This window comes from Dermacentor variabilis, chromosome 2, assembly GCF_050947875.1.
Source record: "Dermacentor variabilis isolate Ectoservices chromosome 2, ASM5094787v1, whole genome shotgun sequence".
Taxonomy (NCBI): domain Eukaryota; kingdom Metazoa; phylum Arthropoda; class Arachnida; order Ixodida; family Ixodidae; genus Dermacentor; species Dermacentor variabilis.
The window spans coordinates 126,370,061-126,396,409 of NC_134569.1; the positions used below are offsets into that span (position 1 = coordinate 126,370,061).

Below are 26,349 nucleotides of genomic sequence, written 5' to 3' on the forward strand. Positions count from 1 at the left end.
ATTGCAATTTACAAATTGTATCCGGTGAGTTTGCAAGGCGCATCCTCTTGGAATGAATTTCTAGGATGACGACAGTTTGCAGATATGCGCCATCAAACTCGCCGTAAAAATGCACTGTTGTTCCGCTTGCTCCTTTAACGAAACGCTCTTTCATGCACTGAAGCACAAAAGTAACTGGAACGCCCATGTATTTCGTCCCACACTTTGGAAAATAATATCTCGAAGCTGGTGTCATCCTGGAAATTCATTTCAGCTGGATACGTCCTGCAAGCTCACCGGCTGCAATTCGTAAAGTGCAACATGTGCCGTAATATGTAACTTTTTGAGAAGTTAATTAGGGTGTTTAGTTAATTAGTTGAATATGTGTTTCGATTTCTCGAACTAGTAATGTCCACCTCGCCGCATAATCCATGTCAAGGAAAAGAATCATGCTGTCTACCAGAGATAATTTCTTAAAATTCCGTAAAACTTAACAATGGTCACCCCGTATAAATGAGTGTGCGTATATCCAACGTTTCGACAATGAGACCGGATTCCCTGGTTCGCCTGCCGCTAATCAATTGAAGTATCTGTCTTCGTGCGGCCTCAGTGTCTTATCCGTGTGTTTGGGCTTCGAGCTGTTTTCGTCCTCACGCTTCGTGACCTTGACCGTTCGCGTGTGGTGCGGGTCCGCGTATCTGTATCCACAGGCTCCGTGGATCTTTGATCACGTACGCCAAGCTGCTACAGACGTACGTCCTGTGTGATATAGCTGTTTCTTCACCCTTTCCCGTACAGCTATGCTTAACGTATAGACAGCAACGTCTCGTAGCAGCTGCTGCTGGAAAGGCAAACGTTCAGCCCATGTATCCTAGCTTGTATAATATTCGGAAAGAATATTCCTCGATTAAGCGTTCCGAATGTAAACGAAACGATCGCGTATACCAGCAGCGGAGGGTAGCATGACTTTGCGCGCCACAATCCTAGTTGGACCCTTCGTTGATGCTATACTGGCCCAACCCATTTATTTATTTATTTATTTATTTGCAATACTGCCAGTCTCAGTTGAGACCAAAGCAGGTGGGCACAATTTTACAGAAAGAAACAAACAGGTCATGTTACATGGTACATTAAAAGAAAAAAAAAGGAAAAACGCTTCCTTAACTACTGCAGAAATCACCAATAATACAATACTTTTGGTTGGTATGACAATATGGCCATAACAATATAACAATGTAGTTGGTATAACAATATAACAATATTGTATTACTAGAATTTATATAAAAAATAGCGAATGAATGACACTTGTAAGATTAGAGAACTTATACAGGTAATAAATAACCGCGCAGAAGCGGCGAGTTTGGGGTTTGAAATGCATAAATTCCACGCACAGAAATAAGTATTACAGATATGTGGGTTAAGATTAAGATATGTAGGTGTGTTAAGTGGCGTCTTCTCTGTTTGATGTCTCCAGTAGGTTGATGAACGATGAAAGTGACAGACAGGAAACTATGTCTGAGTGGAGGAGATTCCATTCTCTGATCGCACGAGGGAAAAGTGAAAACTTGAACGTGTCATTGCGAATACTGTACTGGTTTAGTGAAAATGGGTGATTTTTTCGCGACAGGCGTGATGTAGACAAAGTAACGTATTTAGTTCGGTCTATCTTATAACTGTCATGCATTAGTTGGTAGATGAATTTTAAGCGGGCGTGTCTGGCCCTAACAGATAGTGTTTTAAGACCTGCATCAGCTAAGAGGTTTGTAGGGGAGTCATAGGGACTGTATTTGTTAAAAATGAACCTCACAGCTTTTCTTTGCACCTTTTCTAGTTTTGATATGTTAGTTGATGTGTGTGGAAACCAGATGATGTTAGCGTATTCTAAGACGGGGCGAACAAAAGTTGTATAGGCTAGTAGTCTGGTGTGTTTCGGTGCAAGGCGTAAACATCGTCTAAGGAAAAAAAGTTTGCGTAATGCGACTGAGGTAATATTATCAATATGTAAGTTCCATGAAAGGGTAGAAGAGAATGTCAAACCTAGGTATTTGTGGTTATTTACTTTATTCAGGCAAATGCCACCGAGGGCGTAAGAAAATTCTGAAGGCTTCTTTTTTGTTGTAAAGGACATGCATACCGATTTAGTGGTGTTAATTGACATTTGCCACTCTTTACACCAATTGGACACCAAATCAAGTGCTCTGTTTAATAATAAGTGGTCTGCGTAACTGACAATTTCTTTATAAATAATACAATCATCCGCGAAGAGCTTAATGTCACATTCAATGTTAGCAGCAATGTCGTTAATAAAGATAAAAAATAGCAATGGGCCCAGTACTGACCCTTGGGGAACACCGGAGGTGACAGCTACAGACTTGGAAGGGGTGTTATCTACAATAACATATTGTGTTCGATGTGATAAGAAGTTTTTTATCCATGCAGTAATCTGACCACCTCCGATTGCAGCCTCCAGTTTTGCAACTAATTTTACATGGCTTACACAATCAAACGCTTTACTGAAGTCGAGGAGGATCATGTCTGTCTGGCTTCGGTTGTTTAGGCAGAGCGCAAGGTCATGCACCACTTCGGTTAGTTGTGTGACCGTTGAGAGGCCACTTCTAAAGCCGTGTTGTTGAGGTATTAATATATGTTCTTGCTCGAGAAATATAGTGATGTGTTTGAAGATAATATGTTCCAATATTTTACAAGATGTGCTGATAAGTGAGATTGGCCTGTAGTTGGAAGGTTCGTTGCTGTCGCCGGATTTATGTATAGGAATCACCTTCGCTTTTTTCCAGTCATCTGGTAGTTGTGCGGACTCGAGTGATTTGCGGTATACAATGGCAAGGTATTGGCTACACCATTCTGCATACGTTTTTAAAAATTCGTTAGGGATATCATCTGGCCCATTAGCTTTCTTGATGTCGATATTAAGCAACAGATTAAGAATACCGGCATTGGTAATGCTTAATGAATCGATGGTTTTGGGTGGGCAGGGCAGGGAGGGAAGTAAGCCATTGTCTGAAGTGAAAACCGAGAAGAAAAAGTTGTTGAATGTGTTTGCTCGAGCTGTTTTCTCTTCTAGAGACCGTTCGGGTGACACACCTAAACACGGGCGAAAGTATTTCCAAAACCTGTGTGGATTGTTGGTAATGAAGTCGGGGAATGTTGTGCTGAAATATTGATGTTTTGCATTTTTTAACTTTCCTTTGAAGTCAGCGAGAGCGGAGGTCAGATTGTCTTTCAGAGATTGATTCGGCCCTTTTCTTTTAATAGTATGTCTAAGTCTTTTTACTTTACGCTTCGCTTGAAGGACCTCACGCGATATCCATGGGTTTTTCTTTTGTGGTTTGCAACGTTTCATCGGGATGAAGTTTGTTGTGCAGTGTAGCACGATTGACTTAAATTGATGCCACAAAGTGTTGACGTCACAACACGTTTCTGAAGCTGTTTGGAGAAAAGCATCAAACTCGTGTGCCAGGTGAGTGAGAATACAGTCATGAGCTGCTCTGCGAAAATCAAGTACAGCACGCTCCAGGTTTAGCTTCTTTATGTTGCCTTCAAGCGAGAGCTTACATTTAGGTATGTCGTGGTCCGATATACCACCGACTATTGCCATCTCAATGGCGTGAAGTGGGAAATGGTTACTTATGAGTATGAGATCAAGTATGCTATTCGTAGAGCCTTGGGAGCGAGTTGGCTGGTCGACTACCTGGTTGAGGTTGAAGTTTAGCATTAAATCAGTAAGTGCTGCGGATGTGGATGAAGTGTAGTGCATGGTACTCCAGTTCAGATCAGGTAAATTGAAGTCCCCCATGAGGATCACTCTACTAGTACGAACATGGAATTGCATATACTCCTGCAAAGCAAGCACGCCTTCGGATCCACTAGTAGGGCTTCGATAGACGCAACCAATAAATATACCGGTATCATTGTACAATATTTTACATTTCAGAGCAGCTTTTGGAGCAGCCAAAAATGCCTTTCGAAGTAGTGAAATTGACATTCGGAGCAGGTTTATGAACACGATTGTAAGCTATATATATTGAGCTCTTACAGTGGGCAATACATGTGAAAGCAGTAAGTGGCCACTGCTTCATAAATTCAGACACTAAGAATGACTCACCTCACCTCCCCCCCCCCATTTTTTTTATCGTAGTCCTTACTGTGGACTGCGACGGAGCAGTGGTGTCCTATATATATATATATATATATATATATATATATATATATCCTTTAGATGGAGCACTTTCTTTTTGTAATGGTACTGCCAGCGGTATTAAGCATTTACTTGTTTTCGCCTGCGCTGTAATTCACTGACAACCATCTACTTGAAGCACTGCGATGGTCGACAATGTCGGAGCGATTCGCTTTCGCTCGTCACGCAGCTCGATGTGCGTTGAGCACAGTCGCGAAGTGCATGCAGACACACGTACGCGCGTGACCTAGCTTTGACTGCACGTGTGGCGCTGTCAGATATTCGGCCGTGATCGGCGAATTCAGGTTGGAGCTTCCTGTCCACACGCGAGCCTTCGCCATTCCGTCCAGTAAGCGCAAAAACAAACTTCGCGAAAGCGTTCGCGGTATAGTTGCCGGCATGTCACCGCCGCGGACTCGATCTCGGCTTGCGGCCACCAAGCCCGTGATCTCACGCCCAATCAACGAAGCCGTTTCAGTGTTCCGAACACATTTGGAAGCCATCTAGCCACGACGACCCTGCCCGCCACCGCGTCGGCTGGCAGCGAATTTTTTGTCACGATACAGCAAGGCTTAACCAGCGGCGTTTCAGCAGTATCCAGCGGCGAAAGTCGCTGTTCGGTGCCGAGTCGACCAAAAATCTTGGTAGCGGCCGTACAGGCCATTTTTACGCCGTCAAATCACCGTGCCAAGAAAAGCGGAGGATAGGTGACAAATTGGATAGCGGCAGAGTTGTTCACGGCCGCCATGTCTGCACCAATGTGCGCGTTATGTTCGAAAAATTGAGGGAGCAACACCATACAGCGTTCGAAACTTTGGTCACCGCGTTTTAGATTGGTCATACAGGGGTGCAGGTTTCCGACTCGGCGCCAGCGCATTCGCTCGCTGCCGCCAGAAAATCGAGATTGTCTTGTTGCCTAAGCAACCCGCACGCGTCGTGGTGGAAGGTATTGAATACGGACAGCAACCCACGGAAGAAACAGCAGTGCGATCCCTTGACTCGGCCCACCGCGGAGCTAACGCAGCCGCTGGTCCACGCTATGCCACTTCAGAGCACTTGAGGGCATAGTTCCGCTTTTTGAAAGCGCAAGCGACCCCTTCGGCGCCATAGTGGGCTCAGACTTCTCACATTTTGCTGAAATGTAGCAGGATGCAGCAGAGTTCGCCTCTCGGCGCAGTTGGCGCATACTGGGCCCTCTGTATCCCATATCGCAGAACACTCACTTAAGTGAATAAATATCGATTCTGGTAGCTTTTGCTTTATCCCAGGTTCGTAAAATAAGAATCGGTGAGCATTTTCCGGCATTTATCAGATTACATCAACAAAACAGCGAATGATTTCCCCCTGTAAATTGGTTTCCGCCGCTGAGCGACTGAGCCACAGGAGAAACACACAATGCCTAACCAAGGAGGTTATATGCTAATAAGTTCTGGTATATAACCTATTTGTCCCTGACACATGCGCAGGATTCAGAGTTATCGGTCTTTATTTCCACCTGAAAATTCATTTTTTCTTTGGTGAATATATTTTTCTAGACGAATTTTTCATGGACCTTAACGGTGTATCATTTTTCGCGTGAAGCCTACTATTTTGGTGACTATATATACCTGGTTCTCTAATTCTCTTGACTGAAACGTGTTGTATGACTGCAGACTCTGAAATATGAAAATGGCCGCATCATTACGCGTGTTTGCGTGTCGCGACACCAGGGGTTACTCGGTTACTAGGCGTCGTTACTCGGAAGAATTAACTCTATGAACTTTGCCGCTAATAACGTAAGTTTCAGAAGACTAACTATTTTTGTGTTAATTAACTCTTCACCGCAACCTTCGAGACAGTGTTTATATTGTACATATGGAAGCAGACACATTTTAATGCCCCCACTCTTTTTTTTTTTTCAATTTTGAAAACGCACTTAATTTGATGATGAAATATCCATCACGGCAAAAGTTCTGTCTCAGCTTCGGGTGCGGTAAACTGCTACCACTTTGAGTGGCGCGTACTGGTATAATTGTTACTCGATGCAGCTGTTGGCTAGCTGTAGAATCTCCGAGCATACCGAAGCGCGAGCTTTGCACTTTTGCATCACTGCCGCCCTTTCCTTCGAAGCCACTTCTTACTGGCTGTTTGTGCTCGACTGGCTGTTTGTACCACAATACACAGCCGTGGATCGTGACGCAGTTTGGAGACCTTTGATTACATAACCATAGAAGCTCTTTCCCGGAGGGATTAGCAAATTCTTAACCGAAACAGGCGCACTCACGTTGAAGTAGCCGCCGCGAAGCGAAGCGCTGCCGTTAACTCGGGTTTTTGAGCCGAGATGGCACTGAGTCGGCGCGGCGAGCGCCCGGCGGCCGCCGCACGAGGCTCCCGACGGGTCTGACGTCAGCTCGAGCGACTCCCGTCGTACCCTTCGCGGCTGGCTGAGCATGGCCGGTCGACGTTTCCAGTGATTGCCGAGTACTGTGGTCATTCCCTTTGTTCTTCCTCCTTTGGATGCCGTGCTCAAGACAAACCCCTTGGCCGTGCTCAGCCATTGTGCTTCGCCGCTGCTCGACTGCTCGGGGCTCCCAGGGCGACCGCTGACCGGCCAGATGTTCAGCTGACGTGCGTAGCCTGTGCGGATCATGGAGACTGTCGCGTAGGCCTAAACCTGGTGGGATCGATACGCTGCGAGCATCGTGCGGTCATGCTCTTTATCTAGCTCTCAGCTGTGTGTATCTGTAGGGGAAAAAAAAATAGTACGCCATGCAGCAAGCCCCCAATGTGCCGGAGGCACCTCCGGCGGAGTGCAACATCAAAGTCGTCTGCCGGTTCAGGCCGCTCAACGATGCCGAAGAGCGTGCCGGCAGCAAGTTCATCGTCAAATTTCCCTCGGGCTCGGAGGATTGTCTCTCGATAGCGGTAAGTTGTGTGCACTTTTTTGCGTTTCTACAGACCCCCACGAGCTTTCGTGACGGTCAGACGCGTCGTGCGCGAGCGGCAAAAATTTTTTTCATTGATTCTCCGTATCGTTTACCCGTACCCTCTAGGCGTTGCCCCGGCTCGATCGCAACGGGACTCGCAGACGCATTGCTCCTTTCTTATTTTTGTTCTCGCCGCCCTTCTTTCGCACATGTGGTAAAAAACTCAACGAAAACACTGTCAAAGGTATGGCAGTGCGTTTATAGTCGTGCCTAATAGCCACAGTGGCAGCTTCAGTATCGTTACAGCAAATCTTGGTGTTTGTTTTGGGCGGAATGGGGGCGCATTTACAGCTGGTGGCATTGCTGATGTGTGCGTGTGCCTGCCTTTTCAGTTTGAGGTGCGCAGTCACCGTTGCCCAAGTTTTGGTCTGATATTTCGAGCACGGTCGGTCCTTGCAGCCGCTGCGCTGCTCATGAAACTTTTCTTCTGATGCGCCATTTTTTTTTTCGCCTTCTCTTTTCTTTTTTCTTTGTTGCTTCAATACTGATCGTAAACGCGGTTTTGTGCGAAAAATACATAAAATGAAATGATTGGTAAGTTTGTTTGTGTAATCTAAATCCCCAGTGGTCTATCTTAGAAATAGTGACACCTACACAGCGTCCGCGCCCTCAATGCAAGCAAACAAGCAGGCGGGTTTCGTATGCAGTACTGTCGCAAGCGGAGCCTCGTATTGTGTCGCGCTTGTGATCGGTGACGTGTGACGCAAGCTGAGTTGGCAACGGACAGCTCAGCTGCTCGCTCTCTTCCGATCACTCCAACTCGAGCCTCCGTTCCGCCGTGGAAACTTTCTGCTGTGTACTGGCGAGATAGCGAGGACGATAAAGGTTAATAATCTGAAATCTCTGTTGACCGAGACTTACCGACGAAAGTGTTCCCACCTTCCTCCCCCTCCCTCCAGACTGCGTAAATTCCAAAAACTGCAAATGAAGATTATTGCTTGTATCGCAGAAGAGTTTGCACATGAGCATTTCTTGAATGAACATATGGTATCCGTTTTCTGCTTTTCATAATTGAAGCGAAATTGCATAAGGTCATTAGAACACTGACGGAATCAAGTGTGAGATGCCAGATTCCACATGTGCACTGCTTGAGACGATTGCAGCGATTTTATTATGTCTTTAAGCCTGTTTCGTCAAGCCTAGTGTCCACAAGTCGATGTTGTCACCACGTAAATGCCGTGGAAGAATGTCTCAAGATAGCGAGACGGCTGCTGGGAGAAAAAGCAAAACAAAAACAACAGCAGCAGCAGCCAGCAGCTGTTCACATTTCTGCAGCAAGTAGTAGTAGAAATACAGTCGGGAAGTTTTCATGATCGCTAGCACCAGCATTACGCTGTTCAATTCGAGGTCCAAAACGCATTAGGAAGTGTTTTTTTTTTTTTTTTATATGGCAGCGAATTATATACGACAGGCGAAACCATCGGAGCGGTTGTCCTGCGCCCTGAACCTGCAGACACTTCTATATTTCGAGGCTGGCGGTGGATAAATTAAGGTGCGAAATACGAAGAAACCTGCCTTGCCCGAATCGCCATATATATATATATATATATATATATATATATATATATATATATATATATAACTAACGGACTAGGGTATCGGGTGGCATTTATAACGCCAGTGCGGAAAACGAAACTGAGCTCCCGCTTAGTAATGCCGAGACTGTCCCGCCAGTCTAGGCAGCGGCGACTACGGTGGTGGCGTAGATCGCGAGTTCTTCCGCTTGCGTTGGTGTAACGACCGAGTTTTCGGCCAGCAAATCTTGCGCTGGCCGTATGAAAGAAAGAACAGAGAAAGAATGAAAAAGATAATCACGACGCGTTTATTTTATGACGAGCTTTGGGACACCATACGTGAAGCATCGATATTTCAGTCGTTTACACATCGATTGACAACAGCGCTTTTTCTCTCTCGCAAAAAAAAAAAAAAAAGAAAAAGAAAATGCGGATACATGTTAACTCTCGACTCTTATTTATTTCTTCGTTGCTTCACCCTCCCTTCCCCTCGTTCTTATACGTACATATCTGCGCCGTTTTTAAAGACAGGTGGGTGACAACTCGCCCTGCTATACTCTTGCGAATGTCGAAGGAGGTGAGGCGTTGACCTACTGAGCGCCGAAGAAGCCAAGTCCTTGAACTCTTTTAGGAAGGAAAAAGAAAGAGTACTCGTACGGCGCTAGTTGCAGAATGATTTTCGTTTTTTTTTTATTGTCAGAAATCGAAGCAAAAGATAAAAATGGCAAAAAAACATATTGTCAGCGGTAGGCGAATTTTTCAGCTACTCTTTTGGTGGTTATTTGGCTCACTGTATTCAGAGCCGCCCATTTTCCGTGATTCATCTCGCGAAGTTCATAGCGAGGGTTTCGAACTTGATGGCTCATCACGTTGTTCTGCGTGGTTCTTTCGAGGTCCGCAGTATCTCTCAAATAGTTTTCGTGACACTCGACGTCGGCAAAGCGACAATATCTTTCATCAGTCTTCCGCGACAAGGCTCCTCTAGCACTCCTGTCTCCCCGAATCGGAGCTAGTAGGGGAGTCTATATAATCGGGCCTGGTCGCAGGTGTAATGCCTTCGATATTTTTGGCGGTGACTGCACACAAATACCGACGCAAGCAACGTGGGCTATACAACCGCCTCCTTAGGTCGCTTTCTGGAGCATCGCACGCGGAGGTCGTTGGTACGTATGCCACTGGTAGCGTTTTGACCTCCACATTATCTAATTTATGTTATTGTGGAATATCAAGCCGGGAAAAAAAAAAAAACGCAACGATGACGTAGCCCGATGTCCATTTGCATCAGACAAACGTGTAAACTGGACCGTGCGCAGCTTTGCCTAGTCTCAATATAGCGAACCGAATTTCTCGTCTCAATATAGCGAGCTGAAGCCACACGTCACTTCATTGAGTTTGAAGCTGCTAGTGCGTTTAAGCTCACTTCTCTGTCGTTTTGTTGGTGAGACGTTCGTATGCGTGGTAACAGAGCGCACTAATTGAGCGTCCTTCCGTGACCTTCGGCGACTGGCTCCGACGCGACACTCGAGCGAAAACACCATCGTCACGATGCCGACTTGCAGTTTTCATTCGGCCCGACTAGGCGGCTCGACTTGCTTTCATCGCGGGGTTCACCCGCGGTACGGTCGGTATGTCTAATCGTGGACGCCGTAGTTATCTGTTGGGTGCTGTTGTAGTCCTGATAATACAGCATCTTGTGGCTAAATGACTGTGGTATTGTCACTGCGAATCGAATCGGAAGCGCTTGTCTGTTGTCCCTTCCTTATCGGATAATGGGATGCCTTATCGCGGCACATCCCTGCTTTTCCACTCAACTATAGGCAGCCTGTCAGCTGGGCTGAAGTGCGGTGATGGGGTCATGTTTGATTTGCGAGATTCTGGCGTAGACAGTGACACGTGTACTTATCTTTACCGGGCGACCACGCTTCGCCGCCTAACAAATGTTACCGCACAGCGCAGGACGCGCCTGCATGTAAGAGAAGTTTCTGGAATGTTATCGATGGTTCCGCCCACTGTCTTTCACCGCAACTTGTGTAATCCGATTGCATGTATGCGCGACGCGAATAGTGTAGAACTTTGTGGAAGACACGTGGGTCCTGCAGCGGTTAATCTGGAACATTCGACGACTGATCTATAAAAGCCGACGCGCTTAACCCGCTGATCAGATTTTCGACGATCGCCAACCGTGTTCGCCGCTATCGTTGTGCTATAAGTGTAGCCTGTTTTGTGGGCACAGGTTCACCCAATCAAAGTTAGTTTTGTCGTTCGCAGTATTGCTACTGTGTTATTCAACGTCACCACCACGTGACATCTGGCTGTCATTGGGGCTGTCTTCTTGGTCGTCTCTGGACAAACTTCTCTGACGATCTTCTTGGTCGTCTCTGGTAGAATTCCGTGTTCCGGGGGCAGCTGCTGTAGCCGGCGGCTTGCTCGATGTTCCGGGACGGCGCTGGTGTTGTCTTTGCGGTCCAGGCTTGGATTACGGCTTGTCGGGGGCGTCCGGTACATGAACGTAAAGCACCTCCACCAGATGTCACGTGGTGGTGACGTTGAATAACACAGTAGCAATACTGTGAACGACAAAACTAACCTTTATTGGGTGAACCTGTGCCCACAAAACAGGCTACACTTATAGCACAACGATAGCGGCGAACACGGTCGGCGATCGTCGAAAATCTGATCAGCGGGTCAAGCGCGTCGGGTTTTATAGATCAGTCGTCGAATGTTCCAGATTAACCGCTGGGACCCATGTGTCTTCCACAAAGTTCTACACTATTCGCGTCGCGCATACATGCAATCGGATTACACAAGTTGCGGTGAAAGACAGTGGACGGAACGTTCCCATCGATAACATTCCAGAAACTTATTTTACATGCAGGCGCGTCCTGCGCTGTGCGATAACATTTGTTAGGCGGCGAAACGTGGTCACCCGGTAAAGATAAGCACACGTGTACACAAGTTAAGATGGGCTTTCATTTCGAAATGGCATGACTTGTAGCGGTGTAGAACTTTTCATTGTAAACACATTAGGCGCCTTTTGTCTTAAGCGTGTTTTCAATGTTACCTTATTCTGCCCTTGTAAGAGCGAGTTTAGGCAGTCTTTAAATGGCCTTTTTTTGTGGGCGTCTATTTCTGCGGAAGCGTTTGAGTGCCGCCGTGTTGTGGCTGTTAACTCTGCAGTTTTCATCTGTAACAGCCAAATGCACGGTAGTGTAATATGCATTCGATTCGAATGCATGAAAGTTGTTGTACGAATGTGCTTGGTGTTTCACAAGTCCATGTTAACTTCACGAAAGTCGATTTCCTCTGACTTAAGCCTTTGGTCTATTATTTCTCTTGGCCCATAGACAATGTGTGAAGAACGCACAAAAACGTCAAGTTTTATAAAGCGAATAGCTATCCTTGGCTCTTTCTGCGAAATATGTTGTGGTTGGTCGGTGGTCAGACTCGCAAGGAAGACGTTCTTTCTCTCTCTTTCCCCTCGTTCGGCTGCTCCTTCATTCTGGCTAGTCGCTTACATTGACAATCGTCGTCGATGGTTTCTGCACAATTTTTTTTTTTTAATCGGCTCTCCAAATAAATTTTCTCGAGGGGCTGCTGTTAATGATTTCGCAGTCATCTTTGTTTAGACGAATCGCATGTCGCAGAGGGCACACACCCGCCCAAGTCAATTCTCGAAGCCTCTGCGCCCTGACGGGCGGTGTATATCTGTGAACTGTAGTAGTATGGAAGGAAATTCTTTAATCTCACGTGGACCTGCGCATCACTTTTATCCGACCTCCAAACTGTACTAACACAATGTCCTTAGTAGTGGTTCATTTTTTCATCTTTTTTTTTAATGCTTGAGTAAGTTTTCAGTTTGGGTAGCTCAGGATATATATACAAATTGAAATAATTAATTACTGCACTAGTTAATTAAAAATATATATCGTAGTTTTTTGTACGAATGTACACTATGTGGACATAAATCATCATCGTCACCGCCTGTATATCTATGTCCACTGGCACGCCGAAGACCCTTCCCAGCGATCGCCAATTACCCCTGTGTTGCGCTAGCTGATTCCAACTTGCGCCTGCAAATTTCCTAGTTTCATCACTCCACCTAATTTTCTGCCTACCTCGACACCGCCTCCTTTCCCTTGGCGCCCATTCTGTATCTATATTAGTCCACCGGCTATCAACTCTACGCATTACGTGGTCTGCCTTAATGTTGACTAGAGTATGGGCTATCGCCCTTTGCTCCCTGGTCCACACCGCTCTTCGTTCCGTCTCTTAACGTTACGCCTATTATTTTTCGTTCCATCGCTCATTGCGCGGTCCTCAACTTGTTCCTGAGCTTCTTTGTTAACCTCCATGTTCCCCATATGTTGTCAGCACCGGCAGAATGCAGTGATTGCACAATGGTGCTTGGGCTTTTGTAGAAGCGGGTAACGGGACACGCCTCCTTTCTCCGCGCGCAGTTCTGCTCGTTGAAGCAGATTGTCGGCTCATCCTTTGATCCCAAGGGTCCTACGTGAACGCGCTCCCGTCCGGTTCACGTAAACGTAGCCACAGTGTTGTTCAGGTTCGTCGATTTAGTTTTACTGGCCATTGTCGCAAACTGCTGGAAGATTAAACCACACGAAGCCAACAGAAAGGTGAAGCCAAGGAAAGCGTAGTGTTAGTCAGTCGGGGTTTTAATTAAAATGTTGAACTGATTAGGTAAAGCGAAAACAAAAGTGGATGACAGAACAACGTGCCGCCGGTGGGAGACGATCCACTATCTTCCGCATTATTCATCTGCTATGCTCTATACTGATTGAGATACAGCGATGACTGTTATCATGTGCACGTTATCTTGGCTATTTGTGTGCGCAAAATATACCGATCGTAGTCATGGCCGCCGCCGTGGCCAGGGCGGCGCTGGATGATGATGATGATGATGGTGATGATGAAGAAGCCTCAATCAATGGCACAAGCCCACTATGGGGGATAGGCCACGAATCGGGTGGTAATATGATTGAATAAATAAAAGAATTTGGTTAATAAATAACTAACACAAAAAGTAAAATAAATATATAATCGAAGATGAAAAATAAACTGAATACATGAGTAAAACTAGTGATCAATACTGTAGTAAACCTTGCGTTGATAGGAATTCTAAAAAAAGGATAATAATAATAATAATAATAATAATAATAATAATAATAATAATAATAATAATAATAATAATAAGAACATGTGCTTAAACTTGAGTAAGCTAAATTCTTGAATAATAATACTAGAAGGATTTAAACTGTACATTTGTGCTTTTTGAATTTCCTAGACTGAAGTAGAAGTAAATCAATTGTGGAAACTAAGAACTATTAACAAGGCATTCTTTTTGTGCCACATAGAAAATTATAAATGGCTAGGCAAACGTTCCTGTGGCTGTATTCCAATACTGTTGCTCCAAGGGAGAGAATAGCAGTGCTATTTAAAGGCAATCCTAAATTTTGAAGTGGGATTTCTAGACATAGTTTTCGATGAACAGAAAATCGTCGACAGGATAATAAAAAATGATCTATAGATTCCGGTTCATTGCAGAGGTAGCATAGGGGTGATACCGCCAGACCACACCTGTGCAAGTAAAAATTAAGTTTGGGAATACGAGAACGCAGCCTAGTAAATGAAACTTCGAATTTCCGGTTTGGACACCATTTCCGGTTCCAAGAATAATTTAGGTGCAATAAATCTGTACATTTTGCTAATGACAGGACTTTTTTTTTTTTTTTGTCTTCGCTCAAAGAAAATTGTCTATATCTGGCTGCAGCGACGTGCGCCGTTGCCGGCAGCACAGATGGCACAGGACCTGTTTAAGAAGCTCGGGTCCAAGGAATCGGCTATTTTGGCGCTCAATGGGTCAGATGCTTTCCTTAACTTCATTGTCTTTTGGCTTCGCGTAATGAAGTCTAAAAAAAAAAAAGAAATCGAGCGCCTCGGTTTTCGTTTTCCTTGGAAATTCAGCGTGTTCTCAGATGCCGTAGCCGGTAAACTTTTTTACGCTGACTGTGTTCCTTTTTAGAAATGCTGCACCGCCGAAGTAAAATGTTACGGCTGGTCGCTCCGAAGCGCGACCCGTACGAAAGCACGTGACCACTGCTTGTTTTCGAGCGCCAGAGCGCCAGGTTGCACTCCAGTGCAGTGTTGCCACGGACAATACGGTAATATTGTAATGGAATAATGCCTAAAACATGTGTAGATATCAGGGCTCTTTGTTTTTTTTTTTTTTTTTTTTGCCGGCGCGGGCCAGTGCTTGTTCTTTGTGCCCTCTTCGAAGCAGTAACACCGATGTATACATTGGCCTTCGAAATTCTTGGCGTGGTTTGAAAACCCACACAGCGCCCAGGGAATCTCCCACACCATAGCTATTAAAATATTAAAAAGACTCCTCGTTCTAACTTTCAGAGCTGTCTTGGAAGGGCCTCACATGACGTCTGGCACTGAAGTTTGAAGTGTTCAGTGTGCTTCTGACTATGCTTAAGCGTGGAAGAAAACAACAACAAAAACGCATGTTTGTTACTTGTGCGCAACGAAAATGTTGATCGCGCTGTTGCAGTTACCTCATGAAAGAGTTCTAGATTTCGTTATCGTTCTCTTGGAAAACGCCAAGAATAATCAGTTCCGAAGCTTTTCACTGAGTCACTAAAAATGTGAAAAAAAAAAATCAGTAGGCTTACTGATAAATCAGTAGCTGTGGCAAAACTGCTTTGGTGCTATTCTTGTACACTGTACCAGTGCCGCTACCCCGAAGCAGGGGGACGAAATTACGGCTGTAAGCTTGATAGATCATTTTGTATCACTTTGGCCTATTATCGCTTTCGGCGCGCATTTATTGGCGAATGAGCCATCGTCTTCGTTTCACGTCGCGTAGTTCTCGATCGCATTTAGCGGACACCCGTCACGCCGCACTCACGTCACATCCGGCAGGTGATAGACCGCGAATGTGGATTCCGGTAACAGCAACGCTCGGGCCTCCCAGCACTGTGAACCAGTTTGCGGGTTCGCCAAGAGCACGTAGTTCGGCCAGTCATTGCCTAACAGCCAGGGTGACCATCCGACGTTCACATGCGCTCTCTTTCTGCGAATTTGTTGCCAGTTCCACGTGGTACAGCGTCGTCGTCGTCATCGTCATCGTCATCATCATCATCATCATCATCCGTAGCGCTTTCTCTCTTCAGGGGATGCCGCTGCGATAGCAGTATTGTACAGCACATGCCTCCAGGCCCTGGTGTTTCAAGGGTTGTGGTGAGGCAGTAGTGCTGCAGCCAATCTTCGCATCTGACATGTTTTGTATATCATATCAATTTTCGCAGTGCACTTTAAGGCTCATAGTACACGTCATTAGTCATCGCCATAATCTTATTGCACGTAGATTTTACGCACTTTACAGCGACTATTTTTAGGCCCCTTTACAGCCACGTCACATCAACTTCGTAGAACTCATCACTCCGCTGCGGAGTTACTAACACTGGAATGGCGCCCTTTGGCCATACCTGGCCCTTGCGTCACTAAAAACCACACATTCATAATCATCATCACCATCATGTCTTTCCTCTTGCGCCACGAACCTTGACAGCTGTTTTACGCTTTACGCGAAACGAAAGCGATATATATATATATATATATATATATATATATATTGTAATCTGTAAGCTGTGTGTGCCGTCGTGGGCTGCGACGAGAGATGTGCCTGCTGTCGCTGCAGGTCGAGAGTTGTCGTCTTTGTGCAGAGGAGATTCTGCGCGTGCGGCGCCTCGTGCCGGGAAGCCACCACGCAAAGAAGCGTGGTCCAGCCCGCCCGTTTCTTTTGTCTCGGTCGGTCGCAGCAGCGCGTCATCTCGGTTGCAAGAGCAGCGAGCGTTTGCGTCCTTGACACGCTGTTGTCTGTGCTGCACCTGCCGTCCGTGTGGTTGTGTTGCGTGTGACGAGAGAGAGAGAGAGAGGCTTTTTTGTTTGTTTTTCTACCGTGTACGCCGCCACCTCATAGCCACCTCCACCTGCTCCTCCAGCGGCGGCACCCTCCTCCCCCACTGCTTCCTACGGCGACAGCGCAGCAGCGGCCCTCATTTTCCAAGGCTGCATCTCTTTATTTTTCTTCTGGCTTACGTGTCTGTCTGTTGTTCCGGATGACTCACACACGACGGCTGCCGCTTCGTCGTCGGGTCATTCGTCAAGCTGCGGCCGCAGCCCGCTCTGCCGCTGTCGCCGATCGCGGCCGATTATATTCCGGCAGCGAGAAGCGGCAAAGGGCGCGCGCGCTCTGAATTAGAAAGCGAAAATGCGTTGGCCGCCGCGCCGATCGGTGCGAGAGAAAGCTCCGCGGCTTTTCTTTCTTTTTTTCGCTGGCCGAGCTTCGAGCCGCCTCCCTTCATTATCATTTTTGTTTGTGCCTTATTGGTTGTCTCGCTTTTATCTTGAACGTTAGGCTGATTCTTTGAAGTAGTTTTCGAATGCTTATTTGCTGGTGCCGTTCCGGTCCTTGGTGTTCTGTTTCTGCTTGATACTTTCCCCCCTCCTCTATCGGAGAGCTGTCGCAAGCGCTGGCTTCGGCGAATGAGCGGCTCGCTATTGTCGAGATCCGCATGCGGGGGAAAGTCATTGTTTCCTCCGCCATGTACTGGGTGTCTGTCGTTTGGAATCCCCGCGCTTTTTTTTTTCTCCTGCTTGTACTGTTGACAGGATGTGCACGCTCCGTTGCCCGGACATTAAGAGAGAACAGTGAGGGAGCTTAGCAGCGTGAAGGGGATCCCGTGCGACTCTGCACAATACACCACGCACTGCATTGCGCTTTCACTGGCGCACGGGCGAATCATTTATTTGTTTGTTTTTTTCTTTAGTTTATTTTCCGCTCGTTCCGTGCGTAGTGGCGGAGCGACCGTCTCGACTTGTTCTCTGATGGCTAACGCCGTAGATTGTCGGATATTACGCGCGGAATTAACGCGTAAAGGCGATATCGTGAAACCCACTCGGTATAATGCGTGGCTGAACGAGAAGGGAAATCGAGTTGGCCCGATCCGCTGCCATGGCCATGGGTAGTGCAACGCACATTCGGCCCACCACCGGCGGCAAGTTTTTTTTTTCGTCCGTTTTCCTTTATTTAACTTATCAGTTCCACACTTCAACTACAAACACCCTTCTCTGTGCTTTCCTTGGCTGCATTATCGGTTGGCTTCGTATAGTTACGGTTTAACCTTGCAAGTTGAGCACGTACGGCCGCTTGACTCGAAAGAGTCGAGCAACTCTCCCGCCGGTTTCTCGACACTTGCTTCCCGCCTTGCGTCCGTAGGAGAACTGCATCTCATTGTTCGCCTTTGCTGGCTGTGGCGCCAAGACTGAAGCTTACTTAGAACTACAGAGGCGTATGCACGACTACTTTGCTCTGTTCGCAGACTGGGTCATGAACATTGCTGTGGTTAATGGCCTGCACTTCACTCGACGCGGCGGCGTCTCGGCGCGTTCCTTCTGCTTCCCCCCGTGTACATCTGGCAGCCACACATGCGTTTGGTGCCCTGCTTTTCGAACCAGCCTCGCCTTTCACATGTCAGCCATTTCGTAAACAAACATTGACGGTCAATTGCAAGAAAGAAAGAGAGAGAGAACTCCAGACAGAGAAATCGAAAAATACCTCCTGCTGCCGAAATGTTCGCGTGTGTTGCGCGCTGGTGTGTGCTCACTTCGAAATTTCATCTTTGCGGGAACGTATCAACCGCTCCCCGTCCACTTCGATGGCGTAGATCATTTGTAACAACCCGAATGCGAGTAGTGCGGGTAAACGAGACTTTCGATCAGCGCTTGGAACAGGAAATCTGGTCACCGACCGAGTCAGTTCGATGGGGGCGAAATGCGAAAATACCCGTGTACTTAGATTTAGGCGCACGTTAAAGAACCCCTGGTGGTCCAAATTTGCGGAGTCCCCCCTACGGCGTGCCTCATAATCAGATCGTGATTTTGGCACGTTAAACCCCATAATTTAATTTTTAACCGCCCAAATCAGAATGAACGTTTTTGATGTTGCGAGTTCTCTACGGAACCCTCGCTCACAATCACGTCTTCATCTGCGGAACCCCTACTCACGAGATTGCGAACAAGAACACTACGAAGGGGCGTTCGGCTGTTGTGCGCACGAAGTCGCGTGTTCGAATCCCGGCTGCGACGACCCCCTTCTTATATGGGGGAAGGGGGGGGGGGGCATGTGCAAACTGCACCTTGAGTACATGTTAACGTGTTGTTCGAACTAATTTCGGTGCCCTTCACTACGTCTCTCGTAGCCCTTGCATTGCTTTGACGTAAAACCCAATTAATCGATGAATGAATGAATGAATGAATCAATCAATCAATCAATGAAAGCTCGTGAACGAGGGCGTTGTAGTTAATTCGAAGTGTCAAAAACTTTCGTATTGACAATTGGTCAGTGACCCAATTTTCGCTCGACGTGCTTTTACCTGACTACACGGAATTCCGTCTCTCCTGGCTATAGACCGTTTCATCGGGCGAGGAGGATAGGGCGCGCGGAGAGCCTTTCCTCCTGTCTGGCTTGGGCGATCCGGCGCGGCGCTGCTTGAAAGTATTGCTGTCGCGTGCTGCGGAACGATTTCGATATGTTTTAGATGGTACTTTGGGAAATTTACGCCATGTCCGTTCATATAAGGTCGTCAGGGAAGCCTTTCGGTGCATCGGTAACTAAAGTAGGCGGAAATATCTCTTGGGGGCTCAAAAATGTGACGCGTTTTATCAGACGCGGTGTACGCACATTATCAGTCGCGGTGTGTGTATGTGTTGTGAACTATTTTGCTTATATCGGTTTTAATTCAACAAAGAAAACCGGTGTCTCTGTATTAGCAGCATGAAATGGTAAATCTGCTCACTATCGAATCGCTTGGCGTAGGGAGTAAAACATAAAGCATAAGAGCGCATGCTCGTGCACGGCCAACCTAAGGCAACCACGAAACACCTAAGCGGCAGGCGCTATCAAATATTTGTGATGCACTGGCATCGTTCTCGCGCATTTCAAGTCTAGTAGGCTTCAAATTACCATATGTCTACGCTAGCCTTCCTGCATGAGGCCGATGGCGCTGCTCAACACAGCGGTCACTGCGGTTGGTGAACCAGCACGATACATATGTAAGCTGTGCGCTTCGACATTGCCTTTTTGGCCTGCATACAGCCATAATATATGAGAGGGATCGCATAAAAAGAATGCGATGCCTATTTTTTAGGACAAAATTTCCGTAATACGTGTGAGTGCGTCGTAGAAAACGGAACGAACACAACCGAAAAAAAAAATCGGTTATCATCATCTTTCTCGAAAAAGCAAGAGAAAATGAGCTAACGCCGCTATAAGACCCCGCATAGTCACGCCGCACAACGCTTATAGATATATAACCGCTGATGCCGTTTGCTTGGACCATGCGGGATATAGAACAAAGATATATGTAATCCAGCACCTACCACTGCTTAGGACGCTCGCGCAGTTCGTAAACAGTCCATTTGCTGGACAAGCTTATTTCAGACTGTAAGGTATGCTGCTATTGCCAAAACTATTTTATTCAGGGGCGGAAACCTCATCCATCGAACCAAGTAGTCACGCAGTGTAACCTGCAGCGAACAGTTTGAACGCTTGTCAAAGTATAACATCACAGCTCCTATCGTAGCAGAACGGTACCCACGCTGTTACGATCGTCGCGTATGTTTCATGGCTCCTAAACCGCAGCTTGGAAATGGAGGATAATACAGCAATAAGGTCACATTAATGATTGGAACATTCAGAAATATACAATTGATCTCCGAGGCTGATTGTAGGCTCAAATGTGCGCGCACACATCGCGCTGCGTGTTCCGTCCACCTCAACGCCAGCAGAAATTCCGGCCATGACGCCTTAAACCACTTCAGCACGTCTCACAGAACCGTTTGCCACGTAGAATACGCGCCTCATACTAAACAGACCGCACGGCCGCGAAAACAAACGCCAGAACCTACCGCCGAGCGTATACGTGCCATGCGAAAGACCGCTTTCACCCAAGCCAGTATGGCGCTGCTCATAGGCGGCGCCACTGCGTTCACAATATGGCGGCGCCTACGAAAAAACGGTCTATATCAACGCCTCTAGACTCGAGGCAGTCATGTGTGACACGTATCCTTGACTGGCGCAGAAGCGGGTTCTCAGTTTCCGGATTGGAGGGGTCGCATCGGCGTGTCCTTTCGGCAGCATATTGCATCATCGATAGCGAATGCGTTGTAGCACAGACCGCCAAATTATCAATTAGCATCGGTGACAGTTCATAATGTGGCGTTACAGTGCATTGTCGACGGTGTATATACGTATCGATCGCGTATTCTCGTGGGCTTATATTTCTGTTGCATGTTGTCGCGCGCCTTTTGAAACTTTGCATTTATATTCGTAATTAAAACAGTTTTGTTGTTCGGAAAAAAAATATAGTATACCGCGACGCCAATCTGTCAGAAGGTCATGTGGCCTCTTCTTCCGAACGAACGTACTTTGGGAGGCTTTTTACATTCTTAATATACGCGTATACCTGATATTTAGTCTGAAACGCCAAGCAGACTTTGGGTTCTTTGGTACGCAGACCGCTTGCGTCCCCTAATGTAACGCGCTGTGTTAAGCGAACTGAGGTGATCCAAGTAATCTCCCGCTCCAGCTTCCGGCCTTGGACACGTGTTTACCGCATAGCTGGCATTTCGGCGACAGCGTCCTGTCGGCGCTCTCGCGATAAGGAGATACGACGAATCTCCCTCTGCATGCACACCGCACCGTATATGTGCCGCACCACTGTGACGCATGGCGTCGACCTACGTCACCGGATGCCGCCACCGAATGCCCCCCGTTGTTCTTTTGTCTCGCCCCGTGGGTATGTCCTCGCCGTGGCAGTGCTCGCACCGAACACTGGCACCTAGGGTAGAGACACGTGCAGTATGTTTGTTTACTTCTTTTATGGCCTAAATATAGGTAAAAACCGTATTTCGTACGTAATCTGACTGTATTGCCGCTTCGGTTTGAGGGAACGTTAACGAGAAATACCAGTTCATACGCCTGCCTCGCGCGCGCAACAGGTGACTAAGTATTTTAGCGTGTAGCTTAACCATCCTACCAATGCCTCTAGAGGTATAAATTTATAAAAAAAATTTTCTTTAGTTGTATGAAATATCATCTCTACCATTGTTTTGCCACCGGTAAATTTAAATTGCTGCGTATTACGTGCCAAAACCACGATATATAGTTATGAATCCTTGACCACCTGAGGGTTTTCTAACGGGCACCTAGTGCGCGGTACACGGGCGTTTTTTTTTTCATTCCCCCCCCCCCCCCCCCCCCCATCGAAATGCGACCGCCGCGACCAGTATTTGATTCCACGCTGTCGGGCTTGACAGCTCAACGCCATAGCCACCACGCCACCGCTGCGGGTGCTTTGCCTCCTTTCGATTGTTAAAAAGAAAACGCTGTCAACACAGACACCGCGAAATGCGTTTTGTATAGGCCAGGGAGTCGACAGCGAGTAGCATTGGCAGCAGAACGTATTGAGTGTACGGAACTTTGAAAACGTTGCTCAGTATAGTATACGATAACGTCTAGCGCAGGATAACTCTAGCTGGAATGACGGGTAACCGCATTTTTTGAGCTATTTCATTGCATAACACATTGCCTCTTACGAAATCGTCTCCGTTACGTGTTTTCGACTTTGACCAATTGCGTTGACCTGCGAGGCAGTAGCCGAAATTCCGGAACGGAAGCCGAACGCTCCGTTCCCTAGCCAAGTGCCAGCAGTAAAAGGGAGCCGCATTTTCTGCTGTGTTTAATCATGCGTGCCGATTCGTTCGTGCGTTTTTGTTGACGCCGAAGGAAACGCACCACGCCCTGCGCGTACGCCCCGCAGACTACGTGGAAGACGGATGAGCTCATACGTAATCACCTGGGGTGTAATGATCTTCGCTCAGCTTCATTAACGCAGGCTGCGCGTGGCTATTTCTCGGGTTGCCCCGCCGCTTGCTCTTTCTTTCTTTTTTTCTTTCTTTCCTTCTTTATTTCTTTCTTTCTTTGTGCACCGGGTAACTTGTAATGGACTCTTCCAGCAGTATTTGCAGGCTTGTTGGCGTGGAGGTGCAGCAGTATACACTATGATTGGATGCCTTACTACAAGTGCGTGTTACTCGCGTGGAAACCTTTTACGTCTCGTGCGGCGCTGAACAGCAAGAAAATAAAGGAAGTGAAAAAGACGGTTGCGGAGAAGTTACTGTCAACAAGGTACTGCGTTACCGCTATGCATGCTTTCGCGGGTTCGTTCTGCAGGCGGCGCCTTGAATGAATGGGTCTCATTGACAATGAATTCCGTGCCCCTTGACTCAAGATCGCCGCTTCGCCATTGACCTTGACTACAGCGCTCGTGCGCACCGCTCGGGCCTTGCCTCGTTGCCGTGGGCAGTGTCGTACACTCAAAAGCGGCACCGGCCTCGCCCTATACGCGGCGCGATCGGGTGAACGCTTCGTAAACGGTATATTTGCGATCCGCGAGGGCGCAAGTGAAGGAGAGCGTTGCAAGTGATTAAAGGCGGTCTGAGCTCGTAAGTGTCGGCGTGCACGTGCTGCTTCGGCGGGGCGCTTGCGTTGCGAGGCTATGGTCCCTAGAATGTTGGCAGCATTCGAGGGACCATAGCGAGGCTTGTACGCGTACTAACAGACTATAGGGGTGTGTGGCCCAGGCTGACGCATAAGACTGCTAGCTTTAGTTCAGGTGATTAAAAAAAAAAATTGGAGGACGCTTAAGCTTCGCCTTCAAGAGTGGAACGCGACAGCGTTCCCGTCGACCCGCCAAGGGGTGTAAGACAATGGGCTACGGCGCAGCGACTACGCGCCCCGCATCGGACGCGGTGAGCGTCGAGCAACGCAGCGTTCGGCGCGACAACGAAATGTGCGCCTGAGCAAGCGACGCACGCCTGAGCCTTAGAAACAGCTCGTATCTAAGGCAACACCGCGTTCACTAGAGGCGCTTTTGTACCGCTTTGAAGCATCGAACTCGTGGCTCAGTGGTAACGTCTCCGTCTCACTCTCCGGAGACCCTGGTTCGATTCCCACCCAGCCCATCTTGGAAGTTGCTTTTTATTTATGAAGTGCCTGCCGTGATTTATCGCTCACGGCCAACGCCGCGGACGCCGACACCGACACCGACGCCGACGACACCGGCTTTTCTGCGACACGAGCTCCTTAACGCTATCGCGTTAAAATTGGAGGACGCTTAAGCTTCGCCTTCAAGAGTGGAACGCGACAGCGTTCCCGTCGACCCGCCAAGGGGTGTAAGACAATGGGCTACGGCGCAGCGACTACGCGCCCCGCATCGGACGCGGTGAGCGTCGAGCAACGCAGCGTTCGGCGCGACAACGAAATGTGCGCCTGAGCAAGCGACGCACGCCTGAGCCTTAGAAACAGCTCGTATCTAAGGCAACACCGCGTTCACTAGAGGCGCTTTTGTACCGCTTTGAAGCATCGAACTCGTGGCTCAGTGGTAACGTCTCCGTCTCACACTCCGGAGACCCTGGTTCGATTCCCACCCAGCCCATCTTGGAAGTTGCTTTTTATTTATGAAGTGCCTGCCGTGATTTATCGCTCACGGCCAACGCCGCGGACGCCGACACCGACGCCGACGACACCGGCTTTTCTGCGACACGAGCTCCTTAACGCTATCGCGTTAAAAGAAAGAAAGATCCCGTTTGGAGGGTTGGGATAGTTGTCGTATAAGGAGAGTCCGTTTTACCCTTTAGAATGAGTCGCGCGCCGACGCGGTTGAACTTGCGGGACCATCGCGACGACAACGTGGGGCGATGCGTAGGAATTCCCCCTTTCCTTAGACATTACAAGGGGAAATGATGCAGGCGACTGCATTAAACCTCGGCCCTTAGCTCGGCCTTTTCGCATTTCGTTGTTGGCAGCTAAACGAGTGCACGTGTTCGTCGCCTTTTGTCTCGGCTCTCGCTTGCTCCTGGCTCGTCATGGTGCCGCTCCCCTGACCCCCCCTCCCCTCGCACGTGACGGCGAGAACGTTGAACCGGCGTCAAGGCCTACGCAGATTGTTCACTGTTTGTAACTGCATGAACAGGGTGATTGCTACGATTAAGGGCGGTGAGTCAGCGTCCCGGAGCGCCGAGCGTCTGCAGCTTGGCACCGCCAACAGGTGCGTGGCGTTTGCTGGAAATAGAAGGGGAACCTTTCGGGGGACGGTTGGTGGCGCGAGCTTTTTTTTTTCTGGGATACTATTCTGGACGTTGTCGAATTCCGCCATATTGTAGAATTCGCCATCTTGTCATCTCTGACTGGTTTGCAGGGCTACTACGGGCTCTCTGATTGGCTAGAACCGCCGACATGGTGGAATCCGGCAATACGGCGGCATTAAGACAGTGCGCAGAATAGGTTCCCCTGGTGTAGATAAGCGCCGAAAAAGCGAAGGTAGCGATGTAGATTCTCTCTCATTTGCTTGAAGCGCAAGTGCGCGACAAAGTGACTTCGTTCTTCTTCAGGTGCCCGTGGCACACCTCGTTATGGTGCAGACACCAGTCTTTCCACATATGAATAATGCACTCTGATATTTGTTTTTCTTATTCGTCCCAATGCGTCCATTTGTTTCTTCGTTGGCTCCGGTGATTAACTTGCTGGCACTTAGTGGTTATCCGCTACTTGGAGAAGCCGCAGCTGTGTAATTGAAGGCGAAGCCTTTGAGATATCTTGTGCTTCGGTTCGTTCTACACTTTAGTGGTGCTATCTTACGTTGTCCTCTCTCTGCGAAAAGGTTACCACGTTTTTGAGCTACAACTGTACTTCGATATATCTAAAGCACCTCTGAGATGTCAACAGCTGTTCTCGAAAAGCAGCAGTCGATCTTCCTTAGCGTCGCCCAATACTGTCGTGCTGCGGACTGGCTGCCGGCCGCCGCGCTTCCCCCCCCCCCCTCCTTCCTCTCTGTGGGAGCGGCGGGAAATGGCTCTGGTTGCGGAGAGGAGGATGACATTTATTTGCCTTCCACGCCAGCGCTCGCGCCGTTGGAGGAAGCGCACACATGACTCTTCGCCACCCATATGCTACCGCTACATATATGCTCGTTAACGGCCTTGTTCTCTTACGCAACGACACAAGCAACGCTGCCAAAGTGTCCTCACTGCTACAGTTTTACGCCTTCGAGGGCATCATTCCTTTACTAAAGCGAATAGCTCTCTCGAGAAGCGTGCGGCTATTCGCTTGGCAAATATGGTCAATGCTTTCCGCACACTTTTTTTTACGTTGTTCCATGCTCAGTTTTGTGCGTGTGTGTGTGTAACCGGGGTAACCTCACTGAACTATATCTAATCTAACCTGCCCGCCTTCTCTTTCGTAATTTTCCCTGCATGTTCTACTAGCGCGGCGACGTTGTGCACGTGGGCACTGCGCAGTATTCGGCGACATTCATTTTAAATGAAGGCGCAACTAGCCAGCCTCTTGCTCGATTGCGTTTTCCTGCCCCTCCCCCCCCCTCCTCCGTCGTCCCCGTTGTGGCCCGCGACTTCATCGCAAGAGCGTTTCCGCCGGAGGAAAGTGCCCCCCCCCCCCCACGCACACGTACAGTCCTCGGAAATGAATGACGCGCGAGCGCGCTGGTTATTTTTGTCTTGGCGAGTGTGCATCCGTTTCCTTGTCTATTTC

At 48.0% G+C, this 26,349-nt stretch overlaps 1 protein-coding gene across 1 annotated transcript in view; it reads left to right on the forward strand.

The window, feature by feature from the left end:
• The first annotated feature begins 6,574 nt into the window (after nt 1-6,574).
• The window catches only part of LOC142572666 (kinesin heavy chain-like), a 164,619-nt gene continuing 144,844 nt past the window's right edge, over nt 6,575-26,349 (forward strand). Inside the window, exon 1 of the mRNA XM_075681949.1 lies at nt 6,575-7,078. Within this exon, the coding sequence (XP_075538064.1) occupies nt 6,923-7,078 (156 nt within the window). The 5' untranslated portion in view covers nt 6,575-6,922. The remainder of the gene's footprint in view (nt 7,079-26,349) is intronic.